Source organism: Coenobita brevimanus, chromosome 52 (genome assembly GCF_032717465.1).
Source record: "Coenobita brevimanus isolate Jiangsu-jjx chromosome 52, ASM3271746v2, whole genome shotgun sequence".
NCBI classification, from domain to species: Eukaryota; Metazoa; Arthropoda; class Malacostraca; order Decapoda; family Coenobitidae; genus Coenobita; species Coenobita brevimanus.
In genome coordinates, this window is record NC_137005.1 from 8,551,100 (window position 1) to 8,570,340 (window position 19,241).

Sequence of the window (19,241 nt, forward strand, 5' to 3'; positions counted from 1 at the left end):
TGATGGACATAGAGCGTGAGGTGTCCCGTGGCCATAGTGGTGGACATAACGTCAGTGGCCACAGTGGTGAAAATAACCTCAGTTGCCCCATTTGAAGGTTAGTCCAAGCTCAGCGGTGTGTTTCTGGATCCACTGGTCCATCTTCTGGTTCAGTTCTGGCGACAGGTGATTCTTCCAGTCACCTGACACCCCTGTGGGAATAGGGCACCAGTGTTTGCTTTCAGTGACCTGTACTGATTCACCCATATTTCCTAAGCATTCCATTTTTACCAAGCTTACATAATACGGTTCCCAGGGATTTAAAACTCTCAAGGTCCTCATGCACCTCACATCCCTCCCCCCTATCTATGCCGTACTCTACGTCATCTTGCTTCCTCTTCCTACCCTATATCAGAATTTACTGTATCCTGCTTCTTCCTTTCAAATACCAGTGTCTGTGTGTTTATTTACTTGTTTGTTTTGGGCACGACAAATTTTCATGATATACAGAGATTCATACACCACCTTCGCAAAGCACTATCTTTCTGTATTTAAAAACTAAAAGTATCATGAGTATGCAGACCTTTTAATAGTTGTATTGTATTCCATGATATTCCTACGCTGTTCACACACATTTTTTCCGTGCTCATCATCCACTCACTTCCTGATTTCTTTTATTATATGTGTTGCATCATTTACCATTTCCAATTCCTCAATCTTTACACGTTCTTGATACATTTTAGCCATATCCCTCTATGCCTTTTATTCACATTACATCCAGGTCTTTATCTGAACTGTGCATTGCCTTTCTTTTTAATGCTGTCATACCCAATTCTGCTTCATTTGTTTCTGGTACATCCTTCTCCACATCAATCAACATTCTCACTGTAATCTTATCCTCATGTACTGTACTGTGGTTCCATTCTCATAGGCTCTCGTCGCGTAAGGAGACTCCCTATCACCTCTTCCTTAACGATTTATTTTCCAAACTACCATTTAATATTCCCTGTTTTGCTTATTATGTCATTTTTAATATCGACATAGATTGCATGAATAACACACAAGAATGTAGTAATAGGGAAGAATCAGAATTAAACCGGTACGGAAAAGGTGTCATTAAGTTTCCTGATCGCACGGGAATACCGCCTATAATCTGCTATATTTGTCTCAGCCTGATCTTATAACATTCAGCAGTTTTGCCCTTCTATATGCTCTTTAATCTTGCTTTTCCATTAGTGACCTCTGCTTTCTCTCATGGACTGTACTTTCATTTGTTTTTAATTTTAACCTCAGCTAATACCGCAACGTTGTCTGGAAGTTTTGATAACCATCATATTGATGTTGCATCTATAACTCATCTTCTAAGCCTTTAATCCACCATTACATAATCAATGACTGCTTTTATTTATTTTCATCTCCAATCTGCCAGGATCAGAACTCACCTTTTCTGATGTATCCCCCGGATTTCTCGAGAACCTCTTTGTTAAAAGATTCCTTATACAGAGGTTCGCCCCGTGATTTCATTGAGGGGAAAGCTGCTTGTTTGGCTACCTGAGGGGAAAAAAAGATTTAAGATGTTTCAAGACCCGTATTTCATGTCATAAAACATAAGACTCATCATATTATTTCCCGGGTTTAGATGAGGTGAGAACGTTTGGAACAAGGAGTTTTGTTTGTTGTGAGGATATAAGTCAGAGGAAAAATGAGGCCAAAGTTGTCTCCAGTCCCTCTCCCCACCTCGTGAAAAATAATTCAAATTAGTGCGGTCAGCCAGACTGGATTTTTCTCTACTGGTTACCTGCTTCACTATTTACTGCTTGATAAATACAGCTTCTAGTTTGTTTGTTCGAGTGCCAGTACCCATCCATACTATGTACAGTAAGCAACAATAATTGTGTCGTGAAATTTGGTGAAAACATAAGCTAATGGGCTAAGCGTCTGGTACATTCCGACGTCTGTCATACGGACGGTCCATAATGTTTCACGAGTTACATTTAATTTTCGGACAAAACCGCGACACGACTACTGTTGCTTACTGAACATCCTAGGTGGACTGTCGTATTCTGTACTGGTGTCAGGGTTTATGCCGAGGTATTTTACTGACAGGTCAGTGGGTAGGTAAAAACACACCTTGTGAGGTGGAGGTCTTTGCCAGTAACATCGTTTTGCTCTGAGTAATTTGACGAAGCTAAGTAGAGTGAAACACCTCACGAGGTGTGTCTTACCTATTCTGTCGGGTTTACCTGTTCTGAGAGCATTATCTACCATATAATCGTTCCATGTCAGTGACACTTATAGCAGATTAATTAAAAGACTTTTTAACACAATTCAGACCCCATAAACTGTTCACTATCCCAGCCTAAAATAATCGCTTTAACTCATATTCAATTCCCCAGACAGTATGAAGCTGTCAGGGGTTTTGTTTTTTGAAAATCACTATATCTCTTATATATATATATATATATATATATATATATATATATATATATATATATATATATATATATATATATATATATATATCCATCCATCATCCAATCCTACGTTGCCCCATGAGGAGCGTAGGAGCCCGGGGCTAGGCAGTTGATCCTGACATTTAAGATGAGTGACCAACCTCACTCATCCCTGAGTGGCATTACGTGAGCATTAAACCCCAATCACCCCTTGGATATAAACCTTCACCGGCTCAATCCGATTGGTGCACAATAATTACCCACTAAACCACCAGGCGCCAAAATTTGGTTATATGGTTACCACCCAGCGTAGTAAATGGTTTCCTGGTGTACAGGAAACCATTTGGCTTGTCACTCAGTGTAGAGTCACCCACAGGCAGAAGGAAGGGGAAAGAATGAAGGAATGAAAGACAAAAGAGTGAGTGTAAAGTCACCCGCAGGAAGAAAGACGAGGAAAGAATGAAGGAAAGACAGAAGAAGATGGAAGGAAAGAAGGATGGAGGAGAGGACAGTATATATATATATATATATATATATATATATATATATATATATATATATATATATATATATATATATATATCATCTCATCTCACCAGCCGTTTGTGTGTCCACGCAGGACCGGCCTATCCCGACCGAAGTGGGGACGACACACCAATTGTATCTCTACCAAAGTGGCTTAGGCTGTCTAGTAGAGGTTGAATGAAGGGTCAGAAGTGCTTGTATGTGTAATTGTAGTGTTGGAGTGACTTTGGATGTGCGTGTAGTCTGTGAACCATGTGTAATCGGCCCACGCAAGCCGACTGGGTGCAAGCATACTTTATAGTATGCGACACTGGTTCAACCACAGCACCCCTTGTGTCCGCCAATGCAGTACGTGGCCAGAAGAACGCTCCCAAAGGTTATTTCCCTGGCGGGTCGCGAACCCTATTTATATATATATATATATATATATATATATATATATATATATATATATATATATATATATATATTAATCTGTCTTGATAATCTAGTCACCAACAAGCTTATTGTATGCTGTAATAAAGTACATGCATTGAGTGAGTGGTTTTGACAAAACTCCATACTGGCTTACATTCTCCAGCTGCTTCTGAGTCAAGTTGGTTCCCAAGAACTTGTTAATCTTGTGAAGTTCCGCCATGATGTCAGCTTGTAGGTCCTCATAGAAGACAATGAGCAGGTATGGATGATCTCGCCGTCGCCATGCATCTGCCAGGTGGGGCCAGTAGGGTCCAACTACCACTGTTGGCAACACAATCATTGCATTAACACTGAGCCTGGCTGCTTGTACAGCAGATGTATTTGAGCCAGAAAATTTTGAATCATATGTGAAATCTGACATTTATACAGTAGAAACCCTGTTGGAATACTGATAGTGTTGGACAGAACCAGAAACCCCAGGCTTGGAGTCTCTCTGAACTTTTTTATACCATGACCAGTGGTGAGGAGTTGGGGTTGTACTAGTCTTTTGGAATTGTGGCCTTAGGCTCATCTGAACTTGAAGGCGGTGGACTACACGCTGAAGATGCCTTCCTGTACTACATCATTCTTCAATCCAGGTACAGGGAGGAAGTTCGGGGTCATTTATATAACTGCCAGTTACATCGATTCTGCCACGAAGGTGTACCTCTCATGCACCTGTAATTGTTTCTGCATCTGCCAAGGAAACCACCCTGACCACTAACTCACAATGACAGACCTGAGCCAGGAACATCTCGTGGGCTCTGCATGCCTCCATTATGCTTTTTCAACCAGGGTGGCATCCTTGGTAGATGGCAAAACTGTACAGTAGCATGGGGGGTTGTGGCTGTCTGCACCTTAACGGCAATGTCTGTACACACTGCACCGCACACCAGACAGAAACGTAATCAATTTGTCTAAATCATTATTGATGGTCATTTTTTATGTCTTGCATATATATTGGATAAAAACACACTAGAAAATAATAAATACGAAGATACTTGCAATTTTCATTTATAAATTCTTCAACAAAGTTCTCGAAGGTGCCTTGATAGCTGAACATTTTGACAGCACGCCAGAAGTGATAATACGACACAACAGTGTCCTTTGGGTTCCTGGCCACATACACAACCTGCAACAACCAAATTATCACCATTATAACCAAAGTTCTTTTTATTGAACTTCAGTATACAGTTAGCCCCGAATATTCGCGTGGAATACGTTATAATATCCCTCGCGAATGGCTAATATTCATGTATAATGCGTGTAAAAAGAGTAATATTATTCCCTAAGATGGGTCCAGCAGTCCGACATTCCTCGATCCCAAGGCTTCTGTTAGTGGCTACACATAACTCGTTTCCTCATTTCATTAGTCATTTTAACCTAACCATACCCTCAGCTAGTTAACAAGAAACTAACTACCTAAGACCTGTTTAGGTATTGTTATTAATTCAAAGTGAGAGTGAGATGCGTAGATGGAAAAGAGTGTTGTTGCAGAGGCATGCGGTCTGTCACTGAGCCCAGACTTTTTCGGCACTTTCATAAATACATCATAAATAAATAGTAAATTAAGCATTATGTGGGTTAGATATGAACACACACATGGAGCATGGAGTGATGGTGCATCGGTAGATTGTCAACAAAGTCAGCTGAGTACCTGCCATCAGACGCAAGGCAGCAGTGAAAGATTTGTTTATTCGTGTATTTCCACTTGAAAGAAGTTATTTAATACAAGATTATTTTCCGCTCAAAACTTACTACTAGATGTTGAATGTGAATAATTTAGTACCTTTTTATTTATTTATTTATTTATTTTTACCAGGTCATCTCTATTTTATTATTATTATTTTTTTTTACAGAGCCTTGGGGAAAAAATCTTATTAATAATTCATATGTAACATCCACCAGTAAGTTGTGATGGTAAATTATTTTGCGTTAAATCATTTAAAGTGGAAATACACGAATTACAAAATGATCACAACCGCCTTGTGTTCGCTAGCAGGCAATCAACTGACTTTGTTTATAATCTACCAGTGTGCTTGGCGTGGTGCAGTCAATCCAAACTGTGTGTGTGTGTGTGTGTGTGTGTGTGTGTGTCTAGCCAAGGCCGTCTTGATTTAAGACGGCCTTGGTCTAGCCCACAGAGTGCGCAGTTTGCTATATCTTTATAATGCACATGTAAAAAATGTTATCGTTCAGTGATAGCTTGATATCTCCACGGCCACACTTCAAGGCTACTTCTGCATTTTTTAATATCTTGTATTTTCCTTACTTTCTATATGTGCACTTTTCGTCGTTTCTCCTTTTTTCCCCAAAACTGATTCCCGAATAAGACAGGGACGCTTTTTTGTTTTCTTTTGTTTTTTTCCTGTGGAAGTTCAGCCGTACTCTAGATACTTATGTTACATTACGATTAATTTCTGTTAATCTGTTCGTACAATTAAAATTGCCCATAAAACTGAATTACAGAGCATGGATTAGTGTACCCAGTAATCTATGCAGTAGTGTGTAAGGTATGTAAGGAAATAATTCTTAGTCAGCAGTCGAGGCCATTTGTCAGATTTCCTCACTTGGTGTTGTATCATGCTGTCAGGGTGACGAGGCTTTTTATCAGGTTTATGTTTGTGTCCAGGAGGTGGCTGAAGGGGTAGTGTTAACAAGTCCCTTCGGTGGGACGAGGGATGGGATATTGCTAATGGGCACCTTAATATGTAATGTGGGAAAGGAGTGACGAGGCCAGTTTTAATAGGTATCTTAATGCAGTCAGGGGAGGAGGGTGATAGGATAGCGTTAATAGGTACCTCAGTGTGTGATGTGAGACGAAGGTGATAGGGTTAATGGGTACCTTATGTGTGCTCTGTGTGGGAAGAGGGTCTTGTGGTAGTGTTAATGGGTACCTTAGTGGTGTCGAGGAAGTTAGGTGGGAAGAGGGTGATTGGATAGTGTGACTTCATGACGCGGGGTCCTTGCATGACCTCCGCTATCTGCAGCATCACCCCGTCCTCATGGTTCCGGCCTGGGCATAGCTTGTCCAGCTTGTTGGTAAACAGCTCCGGCCTCATGTCGGGTACGGCCTTCCCATCATGCATCATGTCCTGACTGTACCGAGACAAAATGAAAAATGTAATATTAATCATCTAATCCTAATATGACACAGTCTACAAAAATCCAGCTGTCTTAGCCCAGTTTCCTGCGATAAAGAGAAATCAATAGCACAAACTTTTGTTTTTCTTCCACATATAAATCAGGAGAAAAAAGATCCCACCTCTCTTGTGTTATCGGATAAATTCAGATTTTTCTAAACCATCAGCCTTTGCATACAGTACACAGGGACAGTGCTCAAGTAACGCTGTAGTCTGGACACTATTAGGAGTTTCTTCCAGGCCGTTTAGGACTTTAAAAGCATATGTTTTATTACTTACAGTCACGTGAATCGTGTCATATTCTGCAGTCTGTCATCCACTGTATCACGAACCTACGAAATCAAGGTTTCCCCAGGGATCCTATATTGCCCTCTAGAAAAATAAAGTAAAAGATAACACATACCAGTTTTTGGTCAGCCAGTCTGTTGAAGTGACATGTGACAGATATTATAGGCCTGTTGTGAAACAGTAGTAGATAATATCGACAAAACGCTTCAAATAAGCTCTTACTTGCAATGAACTGCATAGGAGTCTCGATTTTCATATTTTTTGCAACTTTTACATATATTTTCCAAGCCTCAGAGTGAACGGGAGCACAGTTAACTGAAACATCAACCTATTTTATCAGCTCTAATTCTGCGTGCAAGGGATCAATTTTCCGTTCAAGTGGAATCATTATATATATTTTTTATGCCACAGAAGGTGTATTCGTGCAAGCGAAACCTGCACAATGCAAGGGGCGATTATACGTGTGGCCTGTACATAAGAGTAAATTATACAGTGATCAGAAACTCATTTATACCTAATATCCGGAGATCGAAGCAGGAGCGTTTCATTGGCGTCTGGGTTGTTGAGGTTTGGGTTGTGGAGCATCGTCCAGAGGATTTCCTGCGTCCACGTCGTGCCAGTCTTGGGATGGGTCACCACCACCACATCATCAGAACGGAACTGGAACAGAAGTTGCCACGTAGTGCATTTTCAGCATAAAGTACTGGTATATATTCCACTGTACTGTGCAAAAATGACTGTCCACTTATCCAGTGTACACTACATGCCAGTTTGGGCAAACATAATTTAATGTACCCATAGATTTGTGTAAAAGTTGATGCTAGCCATTCTTCACATTGTCCAAAATAGATAATTGAGTTCTTTTAGAGCTTTTAATTTGTGCTGTATACTTTACCTCCACCATCGAAAATGGGAGGAGGTGCTGTATTTACCACTGTTTGTGTGTCCACACGATATCTCAAAAAGTTGTTGTTGGATTTCAATGATATTTTGTGATTATATTGTTCAGGAGCCAAGGAAGGGTTGATTAAGTTTTGGTAGTTATGTCACTCAGGGTCTTGGTTCAGGACTTTTTTTGTGTGTGTGTGTGTGTGTTCGTTTTTTCTTTTCTTGTCCACAAGATATCTCAAAAAGCTGAGGATGGATTTCAACGAAATTTGTGATTATGTGAGTCATCGTCCGAGTTGATTATATTTTGGTGGTGGTCAGAGCTCGTGTTGCATTTCAGGATTTTATTTTCCACAGGATATCCCAGACTGTTATTGATAGATTTTGATGAAATCTTGTGGATAAGTTGATCATGGGCCAAGAAAAAGTTTATTAAACTTTGGTGGGAATCTGAGTTGTCTGGTACTGGTATTGGCGGGGGTATGCACACTGTGATGGCTGTCTACTTGTTTTATATTTGTGCGTTTGCTGTGTTTTAGTACTAAACTGTTATAAACAAGTCCTTCCTTTATCAACTCTCACTGTTACATGGAAGCTCTGTGTATTTCAGCACTTGGAATAACAGGAATTATATGTTCAGTAGAGAAAACGAAGAGTTTTTTCATTCATAAATTTTATACATGCAAAATCATTCCAGTTCCATGGATGCTGAAAAGTAAATGAATATAAGTTGACTGAAGTGCAGCTAACAGCAGTGAGGGACTTTGTTCATATGAGCATAGGAAATTCCAGATTATATCTTCCTTTTGTGTGTGTGTGTGTGTGTGTGTGTGTGTGTGTCCGACTCTGGGCAAAGGCTTCAGGGCCTATATCTCGGGGGCAGTAGCCTAGCCCAAGGCCCAGTAGTCCTCCTACACCTCCACATGTCACCACTTCGGCGCTAACACCCACCGTCCATATTGAATACATGCTAGGGCTGTCTCATACAGGACTGGTGTATTGGTATTAGCGGGGGTACTTTTATGACATGTCGGCGGGTCATCTGGTAGATCATGAAAGTCTGCTTCTATGAAATTCAAATCCTTAAACTGTTCCCTGCCCCAGCCGGGATTCGAACCTGGGTCCATCAGGACTGCAGGCCGCCTCTCTACCGATTCAGCCACCGCCTCCCCAAGGCTTCTGGCTGGTAAAGAGTCCCTTGTGTTGTTCTAAAGGTATACGGATAATATGTCAAGCGATAACAAACTGTACTGTGGTTAATGTACAAAGTATACTATAAGAGAAGTAGTCTTAGGCAGCTTTCTTAGCCCGTGAAAATATTGTCTCTAGGAAGTTAAGTCACCTTAAAATGTTGCAATTTGTCAAGGAAGAAGGTTGCCGTGGAGGGGTAGAGCCATCCCTCTGGCATGATGCGCACCATTCCCTTGTTGAAGACCTGCCTTGTCTCCGGCTTCTCTGCCATCCACTCCTCACTCATGGGCACCACCTCATGCCCAGAAGCCAGCCGCTTGCTCATCCTGCCTCAGACACCTGCCTTCCCATAGACAGTTAATTGTGGTCAGTATTTTCCCAGCCCACACTAGCTATACTCCATTTATTTTAACTTGGCCTAAAATTGCCATCTTTCCATTTTGAATGTTGAGTTTCAATAGAGATTAACACTACAATATGATGCTGGCCACGAAGCAACACGACAGAAGGGAAAGAGCTCCGTTGGGCCACTCAGCACTATCCACATTGAACCCGTCTGTAAATCACACACTGCTTTGCAGGCAGTGCTTTGAAGGTCGAGTTCCCAAATGAGGGTCATTTCTTAACAGCTACCACCACCACCACCACAGCCACAACCACCACCATCATCATCACAGCTACCACTACCACAGCCATAACCAGCACCATCATCATCACAGCTACCACTACCACCACCACAGCCACAACCACAACCATCAATATCACAGCTACCACAACCACCGCAACAGCCACAACCACCAACATCATCATCACAGCTACCATCACAGCCACAACCACCATCATCATCACAGCTACCATTGACACCTCTATCACTACCACAGCTACCACCACCACGACCACCACCACCACTATCACAGCTACTATCACCACCACCACAGCTACAAGCATCACCATCATCATCACCGCTACCACCACCACCACCACCACAGCCACAACCACCACCATCATCATCACAGCTACCATCACCACCACCACAGCCACAACCACCACCATCATCATCACAGCTAACCACGACCATCACAGCCACAACCACCACCATCATCATCACAGCCACAACCACCACCATCATCATCACAGCCACAACCACCACCATCATCATCACAGCCACAACCACCACCATCATCATCACAGCCACAACCACCACCATCACAGGCACAACCACCACCATCATCATCACAGCTACCACCACCACCATCACAGCCACAACCACCACCATCATCAACACAGCTACCACCACCACCACCATCACAGCCACAACCTCCACCATCATCATCACAACTACCATCACCACCACCACAGCCACAACCACCACCATCATCATCACAGCTACCACCACCACCACCATCACAGCCACAACCTCCACCATCATCATCACAACTACCATCACCACCACCACAGCCACAACCACCACCATCATCATCACAGCTACCACCACCATCACAGCCACAAACACCACCATCATCATCACGCTACCACCACCACCATCACAGCCACAACCACCACCATCATCATCACAGCTACCACCATCACAGCCACAATCAGCACCATCATCATCACAGCTACCATTGAACCACTGTCACTACCACAGCTACCACCACCACCACCACCACCACTATCACAGCTGCCACCAGTCACAGCTACCACCACCACTATCACAGCACCACACCACAGTTACAATCACCACCATCATCAGAGCTACCACCACAACCATAATCATCAAAGCTATCACCATCATCACCACCACATTCACCACAGCTACCACCACCACTACTAGTTATCACAGCTAACACCACCACCATAACAGCAACCCCTACCATCATCATCGCATCTACCACCACCACCATAGTTACGCTACCACCACCATCATCATCACAGGTACCACCACCACCACCACCAAAGCTGGCACCATTTTCTGCCACCCCCCCCAAAAAAAAAAAAAAAATCTTTTGTTCGTAGCATCAGTGAAGTAACTGACACCTAATGTCTGACTTGGCTCGTATCTCTGACTGGGGCAAAAATAATATGGTTGTCTTTAATGCATCTAAGACTCAGTTCTTACACCTATCAACCCGACAAAATCTTCCACAGGTATACCCACTAATGTTTAATAATATTCAGCTTAATCCTGCATCATCCTTGAACATGCTTGGGGTTTCATTTACTCGGGACTTATCTTGGAAAAATCATATTACATCTCTTGTAAAATCTGCTTTCAAGAGATTGGGTGTGCTAAGCCGACTCCGCTCTTTCTTTACCCCTGCACAATTGTTGACTCTATACAGGGGTTTTATCCGCCCCTGTGTGGAGTACAACTCTCATGTCTGGGGAGGCTCCCCACATACAGCTCTTCTCAATAGGGTGGAGTCAAAGGCTTTTCGTCTCATTAACTCTCCTCCTCTTACTGACTCCCTTCAACCTCTGTCTCTTCGCCGCTCTGTTGCATCTTTATCTCTTTTCTATCGCTACTTTAATGGTCACTGCTCCTCTGAACTGTCTGCTTGCATTCCTCCACCTCTACGACGGGCGCGTAGCACCCGTCTGGCAGCAAACTCTCATCCCTTTTCTGTCCAACTCTCTAATGCAAGAGTTAACCGTTATTCCCAGTCTTTCATTTATGCAACAGGTCAGCTCTGGAACTGCCTCCCTCTGTCTGTATTTCCTGCTGCCTATGATCTCCAGTCTTTCAAACGCAGTGTGTCCAGGCATCTCAAAATGATCGGATCTTGAATTTGGCTCTCTATTGTATTTTGTTTTTCTCTTGGAGGGAACTGTTACTGCGGGCTCATGGCCTTTGGTTCCTTCTTCCTCGCATAAAAAAAAAAAAAAAAGATGTACAACCCTCTCCCTCCCTCTCTCTCTCTCTCTCTCTCTCTCTCTCTCTCTCTCTCTCTCTCTCTCTCTCTCTCAGAAGAAGAAGAAGAAGACGACGAAGCATGAAACAATGAAGCTACACGGAAATGCCCTGCCATCTGTTCAACGTGTGTATTGTAACACCAGTGGGGACAATTACTGGGGGCCAAATCACCCCTTAGACTGAATCAATCGATATGAAATTGAAGCTGGCCCATCAGGGACCCAATTCCAGCCGTCTTGTCAAGTTTCATCAAAATCCGTCTCCCAGTTTTGGTTGTGTCCTCCTCCTCCCCCCCCCCACACACACACACGCCCGGGATTATAGTATACGAATATTAGATGCAAAGCCGTGGCATTATCCGTATCTGCCACTGGGCTTTGGGAACTACGCTGTAAAAGGACGAATATCGGAACAGGATTAAATGAATGAGAAATTGAATCACTGTGGTTCAGATTACACTAAAATAAACTCAGGATCAGTTTATTTTCCAGACGGTAAACAGATACTGACCATGATATTTCCAAACCTTGATCCTTCCATCCATTAAGGGTAGGGGGAATTTTTGACACACTGCTCAATACTGCATGGTGTTCTTTCTCATTTTTTCCTGACAGTTTCCCCTGGTGTGCTTGGTGAGTGTGCGACCTCCTTTACTCTACGTCTCTTATCCAACTAGCTTAGTCACTCTTGTAGGAGCTGCCTAGCGTGGGTCAACTGGCCTACTGCAGTTGTCCTCTCTTCTTATGTTCTTTATGCAGCAGTTGACGTCGGTACCGGTAGTTACTTTACACTCTTAAAACAACGTTAAAACTAAATAATTTTTAGTCAGGTTGAAACTACACTTACTTAACCTGGAATTTCGAAAGTATAGATAAAACAACGCGGTAAATCGAATACCTGTTTCGTAATACCCCTTTTGGGCAGGGGAGAGCAGACGAATGGGTGATTATGGACTTTTTAGAAACTAAAAAATGAAACACTGATAATGATTTGTTATGCACTGACGATTCGCCTCACGTTGTCTTCAGAATACTCGTACTTTTGCAGAGCACATACAGTACAGCAGCACCTCCACGCCACCCCCCCCCCCACACCACCTCACCTCACCTCTCCGTCACCATAGCAACACCTCCACGCCACCCCTCCCCCCCCCCCGACACCATCTCGCCTTGTAAGCCAATCGTGTGTCTGAATGATTTCTTTGAACGATGGCATGTGTGGGTTTAGTTCCAGGGGGGACAGAGATTATTGCTTTCAGTTGTACACGTTATGTTTACAGTATATACCGTACATAATAATCCTTATATACACGCAATGCACACCATATCATGCACTCTGTACACACCTTGGACGCCATATACACACCATGCACACCATACCACGCACTCAATACACCATAAAGTATATATATATATATATATATATATATATATATATATATATATATATATATATATATATATATATATAAAGCTTTGCGAACCATACCACACACTCCATACACAACATATCCACCACATTGGATGATAACTGTCACGAAAAAGTGCTCTGGGAACGACTTAGATCAGCGGCAGCATTTTCTTTTTCTGCCACAGAGCTACGTGAAATAAGCATCAAACGGACGGAAATCTAAGCCAGGTAAAGGTGAACCAACTATAGCAGGTACATTAAAAAAAAAAGGGGGGGAGGGGTCCAAAACTGGCATTACAAGTATAATGATGAGAGAGAGGGCGAGCGCTGCATCACAACAGCGGGTGTGTGTGTAACAGGACAAGTAACAGTCTGATGGGATTGCGGGTGAGACAAGAGCGTTGCATCACAACAGTGTGTGTGTGTGTGTGTGTGTGTGTGTGTGTGTGTGTGTAAAACAACTTACAGATGACGTCTGCGAACACCTTGAATGTTAGTCCGCCTCCAACTCACCCGGAAAGAAGACTGAGCTGGTCTTGAATGCTTGGGGAAACTTTAGTCCTTGTGCAACGGCTGGGTTACTGAACAGTGTTTTTCTTTACATATCATTCACGGAGTTTTTATATGCACTTACGTATTACACAAACACCTTCGTATAGTAATATTAATTTTTATTTAATACTATAAAGTGTGCGTGTGGATTTTTGAAGGACGTTTTTAATTATCTTGGAGGGGTCGGGAGTTCACCTTTTATAGATTATTTTTTTCTTGTACCGTTTTCCATACTGTATATTGTTGCAGCGCCAAGCTTTTATGTGATAGTTTAATTCCGTCAAAACGTATGGGGTTCAATTCGATCAAAACGTGTGGCGCAGAAGGGTGACAATGATATTCGAAGTGCGCAGTGTAGCTTATCAGGGCTAATACTCATCCCTTACTATCTTCATAAAGTTTTATCTGTTTTCATCTGAATATGCGGATGCTGACCTTAGTGATAAAAAATACCACAAGCAAACGATTATAACACCTATGTAAAGACAACTGAAGGGAATCATCGTTGGCCATTTTTCCCAAGAGCTTTCGTCCTGGTGTCAATGTTTTGCGCTCAGTGTATGCTCCAACATGCCACTTGATCTCAGGCTAAGTTTTTGCTTGTAACGCTGAATCGTATTATCATCTGGCGTCTTAGTCATCGTTGCATCTTTGTCTTAGCGATTTTTCTAGAATATTACTCCTTTGGTGGACATCTGTGCTGGTAAGGGGTTGGCAATAGCCAACACCTACTTTCGTCATAAGATGATCCACCGGTATACATGGAGAGTAATGAGGAGGATGGATGGTGAACTTGTTGAACGAAAGGCAATGATAGACTACGTGTGTGTGGATGAGCGAATGAGAAGACAAGTGTTGGATGCAAGGGTGTGGAGAGGGTGGGGGAATGGAGTCTCGGACCATCACTTAGTGATGGCCAAGGTAGAGCTGCAAAGAAAGTGGTTGAGGAGGCGAAGGGGAAGATAGGAGGAAGCAGCTCCTGTGAGAAGAGTGGAGAAATTGCAAGATAGTGAGAAGAGGACAGAGTATAAGAGCATAGTGGAAGAAAGATTGGGAAGGTATGAGCTAGAGCAGATGGAAGGGGTGGAAGACGTATGTAAGATATTCACGGAAGAGATAAGCACAGCGTGTGAGGCGGTTTGTGGAGTGAGGGAGGAGATGCAAGGGTGTGCAAGGGACAGCATGGTGGAATGATGAGGTGAAACGAGCTGTGGAACAAAAGAAGAAGGCATATGGTGAATGGTTGGCGAGTAGAGGTAGGGGAGAAGATGAGAGAGAGAAGAGAGAAGTATATGTGAGCAGGAGAAGGGAGGTTAAGAGACTGGTGAAGGAGAGTAAGAAGAAAGTGGATGAAGAGTTTGGGAGGAATCTGAGTGTGAAATGGAGGGAGAGTAAGAAATTGTTTTGGAAGGAGGTAAAGAAAGTAAGGCAGTGTGAAAGGGGAAATAGTAGGGGAGTGAAAGATAGGAATAATAGATTGTTGGTGGAGAAGAGAGAGAAATTGAGGAGATGGAAGGAGCACTTTGAGGATTTGTTGAATGTGGAGAGTGAGAGCAGTGTGAGTATAAGTGGAATGGCTGGGAGAAGAAGAGATGAGAGGGAGGGAGGAAGAGATCAGTAGGTCGGAAGTAGTGGAAGCGATGAAGAAGATTAAGCTGGGAAAGGCCCCAGGAATTGATGGAGTGTGTGGTGAAATGCTTAGGTATGGGGGTGAGATTGTTGTGGAGTGGATATGGAAGTTGTGTAGATTGGCTTGGGAAGAGGGAAGGGTTCCAGAGGACTGGAAATCAGGTATAATTGTTCCTCTGTACAAAGGAAAAGGGGAGAGAGAAGTATGTGGTAACCATAGGGGTATTTGCCTTCTTAGTGTGACTGGTAAAATATATGGTAGAATACTCATTGATAGGGTTAGGCATATGACAGAGGAGCTAGTTGGAGAAGAACAAGGGGGATTTAGGAAGGGAAAAGGGTGTGTAGATCAGATATTTGTTCTAAGATGTTTAGTGGAGAAGTATCTAGAGAAGGGAAGGAAAGTGTACGCTGCCTTCATGGACTTGGAGAAAGCTTATGACAGAATAGATAGGAAAGGTATGTGGAAGGTATTAAGAATATATGGAGTGGAGGGGAAATTGTTGAGTGCTGTGAAGAGTATGTACGAGGGAGCTAGGGCTACGGTGCGAGTGGATGGTGAGCTGAGTGAGTTCTTTGATCTCAATGTGGGACTGAAACAGGGGTGTGTAATGTCTCCTTGGCTGTTTAATATATATATGGATGGGGTCGTAAAGGAGGTACAAGGTAGGGCAGTGGATGTGGGGGTGGCCTTAATGAATGAGGGTGAGATTTGGAAGCTTCCGGTGTTGCTGTTTGCTGATGATACAGTATTGTTGAGTGAAGATGAATGGGAGTTGCAAGGTTTGGTGAATGAATTTGGGACAGTGTGTAGGAGGAGGAAGCTGAAAGTTAATGTAAACAAAAGTAAAGTTATGGTGTTTGAGAGGAATGAAGTCACAGAGTGTGCAGTGAGGTTGGATGGTGAGGATATGGAGAATGTGAGTGCATTCAAGTACTTGGGTAGTGAGATGAGTAAGGATGGAACTTTGGGGGATGAAGTACGTGAAAGGGTACAGCAGGGAAGGAAGGTTGTTGGCACACTGAAAGCAGTGATGAGAAATAGGGAGGTGAGTATGGAAGTTAAGAAGTCACTGCATGATGGTATTGTGATCCCTACCCTGACGTATGGAAGCGAGGCGTGGACCTTGCAAGAGGGGAACAAGTCAAGAGTGAGAGCAGTGGAAATGAGTTACTTGAGAGGAGCATGTGGAGTGACATGGAGGGACAGGTTGACGAATGAAGAAGTGAAGGAACGTTGTGGGGTAGATGTGGATGTGGTTGAAAAGATTAGGAGAAATACACTGAGGTGGTTTGGACATGTGGAGAGGATGGAGAATGAAAGACTGACTAAGAGGGTGTATGTAGGTGAGGTGGAGGGAGGGAGAGGGAGGGGTAGACCGAGGATGAGGTGGAGGGATGGAGTTGAGAGGTATATGAGGGAGGGGGGGTGAGTTGGGGGGAGGGGAGTCAAATGGTGGGTGACAGAGTGACTTGGAGGCGTTTTGTCTGCGGCCACCCTTTGCGGGATTAGGGCGTCGGGCTATAGATAGATAGATAGATAGATCTTCCTCTTGTTTATACGGTTTGAGAATTGGCATACTTTGCATCAGTTATATACAGAAGGGTACTGACGTGTATTATGGAGAATCATTCGCATAGGAAGGGGAGTTACCGGTTGTGCCAGGGAGATGGATATGGTAATCACTGTTTTTCCCCTCCCCTCTTATTTAAACATGTATGCTTTCATTAGCCACACACGATATTAATCTTTCCTTCGACGAGTCTCTTACCAAAGCGCATATATATCTCCCAAAAATAAAATAGCTTCCCTTCTCGTGCAACAAACACCTCTCCACAACTTTCAGCTTTCCTCAACCGCCCTCCCTCCCCCGTTCATCCGCCTACTCCATCCTCTCTTCCTCCCGCCCTAACAGCTCCCCCTTCCTCCTTCCCCCTTTACTTTCTCATTAATCATGCATTCACTCCTTCCACTGTCCCGACCCCCCCCCTCTCTCTCTCTCTCTCTCTCTCTCTCTCTCTCTCTGTTTTGTCCTCGCTCTCGCGCGTCTATGTGTGTGTGTGTGTGTGTGTGTGGGTGGGTGGGTGTGTAATAATAATAATAATAATATTTTTTTGTTTATTGCCTTCAGCCAGTGGCTGAATATACACATGTCCTTACCCTAGTATCAACTTAAGGGGGTCAACAGGCTGACCTTGGCTGTTCCTGAGGAGCGCCGACACATTACCAAACCTTATCGAGGTTGGAGTAAGGCGTAGGTACAGACGTTGGAATAAGTTCGTTTCCTTTTCTGTGTTTGTAACACTGCTTGATGGAGTGGTATCTCCTCCTCCTCCTCCCCTCGTTCCCACACTCCCACCTAACCCCCCCACTTTTCTCTTCGACCCCATAACCCCACCCGGTACCCTCCATACTCTCGCTCACAGCCAGCTAGGGGTATCTGTACTTCAAGCATCTCTCTAATGGGGTGCTTTCAAAGCATTCCGGTAGCTATCACCACCATTGGGACAAACACATTCCCCGCGCTGTTTAAGAAGCATATTTTTCTTTGTTAAATATCTACACTGTTGTGTGAAACTGTGAATCATTGTAATGTCATATACCGTAATATAATACAAACAGAGCACGTATATATAACGTAGCGTGAATTGTTTATGTTTATCATAAACTGAAATTAAAATATCATTGACGAAATATGATGGCAACCCGCCATTTCAGTTGTCCTATATTATTTAATTTCTGCTACATTTAGTACAAGTTAGGTTTACATAGTTTGTTCAGACTGTAAATTGACTCGTTCAGTCTCTATGTGGGTAGAAACTTAATGTAAAGTAAATACTGGGACTCAACATTTTGCTTACTCCCTTCACGCATGCGCACAAGACAGTCCAGTGTTCAAGTTTTTTCACGAGAGATTTGTTTTCAAAACAAACGCATGAGGACTAATGCTTAAAACAATACAATTTAGACTACTTGTGGCCTCTTTGGGTTAGATAAAGTAGGGTACTGTAATTGCTTTGGAGGGTCTGAGTGGGCAAGCACCACGGCCTTCTCACGCCGTGGCAGCACGGGTCTTGTGGTGTGCATGGGTGAAGGGAGTAAGCAAAATGTTGAGTCCCAGTATTTACTCAACATTAAATTTCTGGCCACATAGAGACTGAATGAGTCAACATACCCACTAGGCGTAATTTACAGTCTGAACAAACTATGTATTAAGAACCTAACTTGTACTAAATGTAGCAGAAATTAAATAACATAGGACAACTGAAATGGCGGTTGCCATCATATTCCATCAGTGATATTTTAATTTCCGTTTATGTTCAATATAAACAATTCACGCTACGTTATAAAATAATATACGTGTTCTATTTGTATATATTACTGTATATGACATTACTATGATTCACAGTTTCACACAACAGTGTAGATATTTAACAAAGAAAAATATGCTTTTTAAACAGCGCGAGGACTGTCTTTGTTCAAATACTAGGCTTTTCAGAAGCACCCTATTACATGTAGTCCGAACAACTAATAAAGAAATAGGACAGTATATATCATAAACCGAGTTAGGAAAAGGTTTACTGCACTGAGAGAGAGAGAGAGAGAGAGAGAGAGAGAGAGAGAGAGAGAGAGAGAAAATAAATCTGCTGATTAAATGTTGCGGTAGTAGACGCCTCTTTTATAGAGAGAGAGAGAGAGAGAGAGAGAGAGAGAGAGTTATAAGGAAAAGTTAGGATCTTAATGACTATGCAGCCCATACTGTGGAGATACTTCTTGTTTGCCTGGGAATGCATATCCAATTCACATTTATT

At 42.9% G+C, this 19,241-nt stretch overlaps 1 protein-coding gene across 1 annotated transcript; it reads right to left on the reverse strand.

Moving 5' to 3' along the window:
• Positions 1–78: 78 nt before the first annotated feature.
• On the reverse strand, positions 79–9,248 carry LOC145400447 (sulfotransferase 1C4-like). The gene is made up of 8 exons (XM_080272960.1): positions 9,075–9,248; positions 7,359–7,504; positions 6,311–6,512; positions 4,419–4,545; positions 4,153–4,293; positions 3,529–3,695; positions 1,422–1,530; positions 79–191 (listed from the first exon to the last, which is right to left on the reverse strand). The coding sequence occupies exons 1-8, from the start codon at positions 9,246–9,248 to the stop codon at positions 79–81; spliced, it is 1,179 nt and encodes a 392-aa protein (XP_080129086.1).
• Positions 9,249–19,241: the final 9,993 nt, after the last annotated feature.